Consider the following 10,175-nt stretch of genomic DNA (forward strand, 5'->3'; position numbering starts at 1 on the left):
AGTTCATTTTCTCTTGAATTGAATTATGTGCAAAATGTTTGGAAAAATATATACTGTGATGTTATGTGAATGTACAGGGTATGTTGGATTTACAGTAATATGATGGGGGTATCTGGTTATTCATGACTTGGGTTAAGTTTCAAAGTAACAATATGATTCGTGGACGTAATTCCATGATCCTCAAGGAGAGGATACATGGTGGTGGACGTAATTCCATGATCCTCAAGGAGAGGATACATGGTGATGATTTGGGGGTGTATAGAATGATTGCATGGTAGCTCAGTCTTGGGGGTTTTCCTGACGCTCCAATGGCCTTTTATTCTCAAATAGAGAGGATTGATCCATGTGGTGAGGAGTAGTAGGAGGTCCTAGTCTTGGAGGCTTCCAATATGCTTCAGGACGCGGAACGGACTAACCTCGTGAGGGTGGTAGGGTGGAACCCATTGGCAATGGCTTTGCAAAGCAGTAGAGGCCACCACGAGTGCATAACCCGCCATAGCTCGGTAATCATTCTAGTCCGGACGAGTCGGTCTATAAAGCAACAAGTTGGGGTATAAAGTAACAAGTCTTGTGATGTCATTTTACCATGTTTGGATGAATTTTACATGTCGTGTGAAGTTATATAACATGCTTTTTATATCTAGCTCACCCTTGCTTGTTTGTATCGCTTGTGTATGTTTCTTTGGCGATGATCATCCACTTGGATGGGAGCAGATGACGGGGAGGATACTTTGGAAGCAGCTCTTGATGGAGATGGCAGTGCTGCAGCTTAGATTTGCTAGTTTTTATTTCTTGAACTCGTTTTATTTGGAAGAACATTTTGTGTATCTTAAGTTTTAAATTCTCCGTAATTTTCATGGAGAAATTCTAATACTCTAGTTGTCTTTTCCGCACTATTATGAGATGACTGTAATCCTTAATTAACTCTTGACTGCTTTCCTATATTATGCATGATGACGTCTTTATTATATATGCATGACGTATATAATTGGGATGTTACAAAGTGACCCTCTTGAGTAGCTTAAATTTGTCAATTTCTTGCACACCTGACTCTTTAAAACTACTTGTTACACTTTGAAGGTAAGTATGGAGTAAATGTGAGAAGAACTTTTTCATTTGCTTCTTTGAAGCATGGTTGCTCCAAACATCAACACTATTGCAAAGATTAGACCAAATGAGTGTTTGCAATGACTTTCTGTCAGGAAAATAAACTCCTAGATCACATTCGTTGCTTTGAGTAGCCACATAAACTACATCTTCACAAGTTACACATTCAGAAACAAAGATTGGGGATTGAAACACACATGATAAATTTTCCATAATAAAATTAGTAAGTCCAGCCGCTTCTTCCTTCAGTGCGTTGATTTGGGATCTATAAGGCTTCTGCAAATAATGCTTCTTTTGCATATACTTGAACAATATAATCTGTTTATTCACGTCAACAAGCCTTCGAAGAGCCATATATTGAAAGATATAGATCAAAGGGGAAGAATCATCTGGGCCATGTTTAAGATATATGTCAGAAATAAATTTCATAACATCAAGGAGGGAACCTGAGGGTTGAACAATCCAAGAAAAAAAGCCGAAGTCTATCTCATCAATCCTGTCCATCAACTCACAAGCAGAATATGCTGTGTAATCTACCACCTCTGCAGACTTTTTTGGCAAATCAGGAGGCATAAGGCTTGCTTGCCTATATAAGGTTTGGCAACACACATCCAACTGAAAGAAGAACAGAAGAACCCATTGGCTGGACATACCAAATTTCTTTAAAAAGTTTCCCTTTCTAACCACTCGATCAACAGTTTGACCTGTGACAGAAGAAAAGAACTTGCAGATTGTATCTTGCTGCTTTCCAACTAGAATACTCAAATAGGGACGCATTAATTCCGTAAGTTCTTTTACGGAAACTCCAAAAAGATTGCGGTTACCATCAGTGACCGTCACCGAACCAAGCACTAAACAATATAGTCTGGATAGCCCTTTACCAAACAGTTCCACTTGCAGATTAAAAAATGCAATTTCTTGCCATCAACCAATGGACAGAAATCTTTCAACTAAGGGATGAAATCCGTAGGGGCCACGCATGTAACGAGGCGATATAAACGTCAACAAAGGCACTCATCATGATTACAAATAACGCGTGTTCCTATAAACAATGAAGTATAGCGATCCTATAAACATTCAAGTACAGCGATCCTATAAACATTCAAGTATAAGAACATAAAGTTTCAAGACAAGTACCAAATGACGACATACACGCAGCAAACAACCCTAAGAACAGTAAGTACAAAATAACAGAATATCTAAAAGTTAAGGTCTACGACGGGGGCATCCTCGACAGCAGGAACCCCTGAATTCCCCTCGGGTGTCTCGATTCGAGCAGCTTCCTCTGTTGCCATTGCCTCGGTGGGCGTCCCTGCAGGCTCGTCATCTGGAAATGACCCGGCAGGAATGACGTCTATCGGAACCCACTCTCCTTGGTAAACGTCCTTCCGAATGTCGAAGTTGACTCCTTCAGTACAGACATTCAAAATATAGGACACTTGCCTTAGCGCCTTCTTAAAGCCCCTGGTATGTTCCAGGATGATAGCATCAGTCATCTCATCCTGCAACTCCTGGTTTTCAGTAATGGTCTGGCGCAAGGCCTCCCTCTCGGCAGTCAAAATTGTCAAGCTTTTCTTCAACTGCTCATTCTCTTTCCTTGAAAATTCCAGATCAGCTACAAGCCGTTCGTTGACCTTTTTCATTTCAACGCTAGCCTTCTGCAGATTTTCCGTTATCTCCCGACCCTTCACTATCATCTTCTCGGATTCCTTCCGCTGTTGCTCACACTTAGCGTGTTCGGTTTTTAGACGCTCAAGCTCGGTGACCAAGTTACCTCGGTTGGAGGCATACGCTAAGTTCCAGGCAGCCGCCGCGGCACGACATGCGAATTCTAAGCAGTAATCTGCCATTTTTTGCTCAGAAGTCTTTTCCATGACTTTCTGCTCAGCCAAATCAAAGTTGAACTCGATCTTATGGCCAAGGTTAAAGGCCGCATCCCACATGCCATTCGGAATGTCGCGATCGGCATGCGGGTCGACCACCCCTCCAATACTCTTCCCCTTATTGGAAGCTTTCGGATCTCCACCGGTGGCAGCCTTTCGTTTCCTTGAAAGCGGCCGTTCGGGAGAAGGTGGCGATTCATCATCGTCATGGATAGGATTCTTGATAGTCCTCAAGGCTGAGGTTCCCCCTTTATTCTTATCGGAAGCTTTCGAATCTCCACCGGTGATAATCTTTTGTTTTCTTGAAAGCGGCTGTTCGGGAGGTGGCCGCTCGTCATCAACATGAATAGGATTCTTGACAGTCGTCAGGATCGAGGATCCCCCTTTATTCTTCTTGGCATGAGCAGCGGCAAACCAGTCAAGAGAAGCTTTTTTACCCATAACAGCTATACGCAACAGAACACAACAAATACCAAGTCAATGATGCAAAAACAAAATTCAGAGCACTCAGTAAAAGAACATACCCAATACCCTCGAGTTCATATCGTCATGCTCGAGGCAGTTGATAATCTTTCTGGAGGAAAAGGGGCGAGGCAACGCAGCTATAACACTCAGAGCCTCCAACTCGATATCAGTCATATCTTCTTTCGGCCAAGAGGTAAGCTTCCTAGGGTTCTGGGTCCAGTACAATGGAAACTTGGAGCTACTATCCTCGTTAAAAAAGAACGAGCGACCTGATTCAGTGATAGACACTCTAAAAAACTGGTTTTTGAAACCTCTAAAGGATTGGGCGTATAATTCCAAAATTGCGTCCCCAGGCTCAGTAATTAGAGAAACCCAACCCCTCTTTTCGATCGGCCGGGTCCTAAAAAAATAAAAAAACAGCGCAACCGTGGGATTAATGGCCAAGGCTTGGCACATAACGGCGAACGCCTGTATATACCCCCAGCTATTTGGATGTAGCTGTGTGGGGGCGACATTCAGAGTCTTCAGGACATCCATTTGAAAAACATTTAGAGGAAACCTAAGGTACATATCGTAGAACAGATAAGAGTAAACATAGAAGAAATCGTCTTTAGAATTCTCTTTACCATAGAAGACTCTCTCGTTTTCCCCACAGGCAACTAATTTAACACAGGAGCCATAGCTGAGATTTCTAAGAATACAATTATCGTTTGCCCAATTCAATAACACAGCCCTACTATCGAAAATACTAGGGAATTCACTTACATCTCGAGAGGCCCATTCATAGTTACTCACGCTAGAGGAAGGAAGTTTTTCGGGCTCCTCCACCGCAACACCATCATAGACAAAGGCGTTTTCACCATAAAGTATGGAGACAACCTCACACTGAGCCCTATTCCGAGAGCCCTCTGGTGCGTCAGCTTGGTTGCCACTCCGCCTTTTCTTAACAAATGCTGGGGAACAATCTGAATAGGAAAAAGAGTCCATGAGTTACCTGTATGTAAATGTCAAAGGAAAGTCTGGAGAAGGAGAAATGAAGAAGTTGGTCGAGGCGATGAAGTAGAAATGACGGTTGCGCTAACCAGGGTTCCTCAGAAAATCCTTTCACATTAATGAGGGGAAAGCTGATGTAACCGCTGATCATTCCGCACCGTAGGATTAGAAAGAATCCAACGATCCCACTTTTCAGACTCTACCAATACCCAGAGACGGGAATAACAAAACCCAAAAACGGTGCGCAGCAAGGAGCTAAAAACGGTGCGTAACACGGAACCCTCCTAATAACAACCACCTTACAGTCCTACAGTTAACCCAAATACATAAGTCGAACGGTTAACTCGGACTTGGAGGCATTATGTACGGTACGATATTATCGGTCAATACCACTCGGGCCACTATTAGGCTAAAGCTAATGAATCTAGCAAGGAATAAAACGTTCGCATAAAACGCAAATAAGATCTAAGCGGTTAAGGTAAGTTTATATTTCTATTCTGTTTATATTTTATTGGGCTTATATCAACTTAAAGTCCATAAAACAACTTATAAATACATAGCCAGAGCCATAAGCCATAAGCTAGGTAAGTTTCATTCACGCTCACATTTACATCATAGATTGTTTACATCTGAAAGTACTCAATTGAGAACTGTGATTCATTTACCATACGCCTAACTTGAGCGTCTGAGTGCCCTTGTAGGTACAACTCCCCTCCGTTAGAAATTGAAGTTTGCCGAACGATCGAGTTGCGAACGCCGAACGATCAAAATTATTAGGATACTTTTTGGATGTAAACTGTAACATCCCGATTATATAATAACCAATATTATATGATAAAGACGTTAACATCTAAATATAGAGAACAGTTGGAGTATGACGTGTAATTAAATATGAAATTACAGTCATCCAGAAATAAAAGAAACATACCCAAACAGCACACAACATAAAATAATGCAAGGGTGAGCTAGATATAAAAAAAAAACATGTTATACATATAGCACAGTTAATTCATGTAATCATACTTAGATTCGTATAAAAGAACAATTAGAGCATACTCATTAAACCACAATTCACCCACTCACACGACATGCAAAAGTCATCCAAACATGGTAAACTGACATCGCAAGACTTGTTACTTTATACCCCAACTTATTGCTTTATAGACCGACTCATCCGGACCAGAATGATTACTGAGCTATGGCGGGTCTTGCACTCGTGGTGGCTTTATGAAACTTGGGCACTACCGCCCTGGCACTACCGCCTTGTGAAACTTGGGCACTACCGCCCAGTGGAACTTTGGGCACTACTGATAGGTGTAAACTTTACTTGTTTTTGTTACTTAAAATGTTGTGCTTTTGATGAGTTTTAGTGTTAATTGTAACACCCCAAAAAAATTTTGCCCTTTTTAAAATTCAAGACTTGAAATATTACAATAATACAATTACGGTAACACCCCGAAGCTCAAGCTCAAATCTATACAAAAGTTTACAGCTCAGACAGAACAGTAAAGAAAACATTGAATCCTTCTAATACATTCTTCCATCTCTCCCTGCACTTGCACCAGACCACACGACATCTCTTCATCTGCTCCCGTATAACAAAAACGTTATACGATCATCGCAAAAATGTGATTTTCCAATACATGCACAAATAAGTAAGGGTGAGCTAACATGCAATATATCATTTATAAAAATATGCATAATTGTTTTGATATAAACATCATATAATATTTAGGTTAGACATCCCCATACACCAACATACCAAAATTTCTACTGGACACTCATACGAAAGATACAATGATGAGCTACTGGACAAAGCTATTCCCCAAACATTCTAACCGAATACTATTTGGACAGATGCTAACTGCTGAACACTATCAGCCGAGCGCTATCCGCTGAATGCTATCTAATGAATAATATTAGACTGAATTCCATATGAACGAATGCTAGGTGCTCATGCACAATCGAGTCGAACGCTAAACTCAGAAAACCATAATGACCGAACACACTCACAATGAACACTGAGATCAAACACTAGGCCGAACGCTAGAAACCGAACACCAGATCGAATACTGATTTCACGAACGTTAAGATTGATCACATAAGCTCGACACTAGACATCAAACGCTATTGGACCGGATACCATTAGGTCGCACACCAAGAGACCGAATGCTAAGTAAGATCAAACACTTAGACTTCACGCTTAGACAGCGCACTCTACTAGAACAATTACCATTATTTCGAACACTAATCAAACGATCGCTCAAAGATCAAACCTAGCGCACCACAGATTAAGTACCATTCGGACGAACACTTAATTGATCACTTTACTGGATTTAACACTATCTGAGGGTAACCTCATCGAGATCGGATGTTCCCTACGTACGACCACTAACCGTTAACAATCCTTATCTGAGACAAGCGTCATCCAAACCGAGCACTACTTATGAATGATCACTGCCTGAATCATGCACCATCACGACTAATCACTATTTATTAATCGATTGCTACCTCAACGAATATCAAGGCAGGTCACTTCCCATAAATGATTGCAACCTTAGAGCAACATCACCAATAAAGATCATTCTCTAAGAACCATCGCTACAAGACAGAACACTAGAATAAAGAACACCTGAGTCAGGGTTAAACGCCTAGAGTACTCTACTGAACACCTCAGTACTGACCGAACGTAATCAAACTAAACCACAGGGTACCAAAATACGACCGGACACTAACTACCTAAGAACAACTAACATCAAGATCAACCGTTACCTAATAACGCCTACTACCCGAAAGTAAATAATACCAAGACCGGACGTCACTAATAATAACGCACGCTACTACCTATAGACCCAACAAGTTTTTCTTCCCGTCTCTCTCGAAGAATTATTCCAAATCCAGTTTTATCTGCACTGCCATCTCTCCCGTACCAATACGATCATCACGGTTGGAAACCACAGCCACAACATGCAAGATGAATAACCAGAAGCATCACATCATAACCCAATACATATAAACTATAACAATTCCCATGATAAATTGATCCACATGACGATGCCAACTAGTCTTTCATAAACTAATGTCGTTTACTTGTAATTCGTCGTCATAACCTACTCTCAATAACAGGCGACCCGAGCCGTCTTCCATCGCGACTTCAGACCTATCTCCCCGACTCCTCAAGGACTAACGAGTAAAAACATCGATATTACGCGTAACGATGCACTATACTCAACACAAGCCGAAGTCATTGGGCGAGACATTCACCTCCTCGCGCAGAAGAAGGTGACACTCGAATCTCAGTCTCACGCGTGAGACTAGCAAAAATGCTCAAAAGACAGACGAAGTTACAAATAAATAACATAGTGTATGTACCACCTCCAACAGAATAAACGTGCTCAATCACGAATTCATACATATTCTCAATAATATGTATAAATAAACCAGTATTGGATCAAGGAAATAACCAACAATTCTCAATAATTGCTTCAAAATACTCCCACGGATTCATTCATTAATGCCGAACGCTATTTCCCACTCGAATACTGGACGAACGTTCTGGGATCCATCATCATCAACGACCGAACGTTGCCTAAGCACATCAAATGTTATAAAACCGAGCCCCAAAGGACGAACGCTCGAGATCAATTCTAGTCGTACGTTACCTCTGACGAGAAGATTAACACCATCGAGGACAAACGCTCACATTCACAATTAACCCAAGGTCGAACGTCCAAGATCCAAACTGAACACTTAAAGTCGAACGCTCAAGATTGCTACCCAAGAATTCCAAGTTAAGAACGAACGCGTCAATTCAAACACCATTAATCCGGACACGATAAGGACGAACGTTTTGATGCTTAGTCGAACCCCTAGGTCACTTGGCCGAACACATTAAAAGAAGCATGAACGAACGACATAATTCAGTAGCTAACCGAACGGTCCTTAAATCAAAACATAACTGAACGCTCAATAGTCACTAATATCCCAAGGCCGATCGCTCAAGATTCAAAACTTAAACAACTTAAAAACCGAACGCTCACATATACCAAAACCGAACGCTAAATTACATCCAAAACCGAACGCCCAGTTACACCCAAAACCGAACGCTCAATTACACCCAAAACCGAACGCTCAATTACACCCATTAACCGAACGCTCACTTACACTCATATACCGAACGCTCACTTACAACCATAAACCGAACGCTCACTTACACTCATATACCGAACGCTCACTTATACCCAAGAACCGAACGTTCACTTATACTCAAAAACCGAACGCTCAAATATACTTAAAAACCGAACGTTCAAGAATTAATCCTAAGAATCCATATAAAGGACGAACGCCACTAATCACTAATACTCAATACCGAACGTCCAGGACTACTCCTTGTGGACGAACGTCTAGAATCCTGGCCGAGCGATTAAACGAACAGTGTTAAATTCACACTTAACCGGACACTATCCATTTAGGTTTCAACCGAACGGTATTTAAAATAAGCCCTGACCGAACGCTAATATCACAATTGCAAAACAAGGACGAACGCTAATGCTCGCTAGCTCTAAATGACCGAACGTTCCAAAACTGGCTGACCTTGGTTGAGTACTATACGGCCGGACGTTCTACATTGGCTGATTCGGACGGACGCTCAGAACAATTACCGAACGTCCAGAAATTGGACGTCCGTCGAGCACCAATTGGACGAACGTCCAATTTTCACCAAAATTGAACGTTCGCGCATTCTGCAGAATCCAGAGAAACCCAGAAAACCCCATTTCAACCCCTTCTTCCCAAATTTGCATAAAAATACAGATTATACCAACAATTAATGAAATAAATCAAACTCCCCTTACCTCTTGAAGACTTCCTTGTAAATTTTGGGATCTATCTCCTCCCAGATGTGCAGATCAAGATCTCCTTGCAACCTCAACAATTCTTCACTTCCTCTGCCATATCTTGCTGCAAGGATTCTCCTCTCACCAGATGCCCAACCCAGATCCACCTCTCAGCCCTTCTGAAGTTGGTACAGCTTCCCATGGGTGCCCTTGGACGGCTGGAAATGGAAGGAAGGAAGGGTTCCTCCCTTGGCTGCTCTCTCTCTCTCTCTTTCTCACATGCCAAAATAATGAATGCCCTCCCTTGCTAAGCTTCCCCGTAAATACACCTCCAATAATTGCTTCCAATAATGAAAAAGGTGGGTAACCACCATGTCCCAAAATTACGGGTCTTACATTCTCCCCAACAACAAAAATTTTCGTCCTCGAAAATTAAGCTTATCGGAACTAGTCGAGGTAAGTTTCTCTCATCTCATCCTTCAAATTTTTCACTTAACTTAAAGAACCTAACAATACTTCATTCTGCTTCAAAGAACTTATGTTCTGCCTTATCTAACTGCCTCTCGAAATCTTCTCAAACCTTGCTACAACCATGCTTGACTAAAGCTTCTCCTAATCTAACCTCTAAACTTCTTGCGAACATACGATATATGATTTTCTGACCTTATTTCTATAAAATTTCATCACCCAAAACATTACTTCTAAGCTCCAATATCTTCACCCGTCCTTGAATCTGCATCCCTCTACTACTATAGAGCATAATACACCACCACAAAAGCAAGAACGAAACAGGAATTACTATCGAAAACAACACTGAAGCTCTAACTCTTTCTTATCTCAAACCTTCAGAATTAAGAAAGGAAAATCATCTATGATAAAAGTCATGAGTGTG

At 41.4% G+C, this 10,175-nt stretch overlaps 1 protein-coding gene across 3 annotated transcripts; it reads right to left on the reverse strand.

Annotated features, from left to right (window-relative positions):
* Positions 1 to 2,177: 2,177 nt before the first annotated feature.
* On the reverse strand, positions 2,178 to 4,624 carry LOC108346020 (uncharacterized). 3 transcript variants are annotated; one of them, XM_017584938.2, is made up of 4 exons: positions 4,538 to 4,554; positions 4,221 to 4,420; positions 3,515 to 3,724; positions 2,178 to 3,436 (listed from the first exon to the last, which is right to left on the reverse strand). In XM_017584938.2, exons 2-4 carry the CDS (start codon positions 4,234 to 4,236, stop codon positions 2,307 to 2,309), a joined length of 1,356 nt encoding a protein of 451 aa, XP_017440427.2. In that variant the 5' UTR covers positions 4,237 to 4,420; positions 4,538 to 4,554; the 3' UTR covers positions 2,178 to 2,306. The 3 variants fall into 3 exon arrangements, with proteins under 3 accessions (XP_017440427.2, XP_052723317.1, XP_017440425.2); XM_052867357.1 differs by lacking the exon at positions 4,221 to 4,420 and having other exon boundaries at positions 4,450 to 4,590; XM_017584936.2 differs by having other exon boundaries at positions 3,515 to 4,624.
* Positions 4,625 to 10,175: the final 5,551 nt, after the last annotated feature.

The sequence above is a fragment of the Vigna angularis genome, chromosome 8 (genome assembly GCF_016808095.1).
Source record: "Vigna angularis cultivar LongXiaoDou No.4 chromosome 8, ASM1680809v1, whole genome shotgun sequence".
NCBI lineage: Eukaryota > Viridiplantae > Streptophyta > Magnoliopsida > Fabales > Fabaceae > Vigna > Vigna angularis.

What these genes read in the sequence shown, in the direction of transcription:
- LOC108346020 (XM_017584936.2), bottom strand. Translation starts at nt 4,442, where the DNA reads ATGGACTCTTTTTCCTATTCAGATTGTTCCCCAGCATTTGTTAAGAAA. An exon ending in TATGAACTCGAGGGTATTGG is followed by an intron (nt 3,437 to 3,514) that starts GTATGTTCTTTT and finishes TGTTGCGTATAG; the next exon opens with CTGTTATGGGTAAAAAAGCT.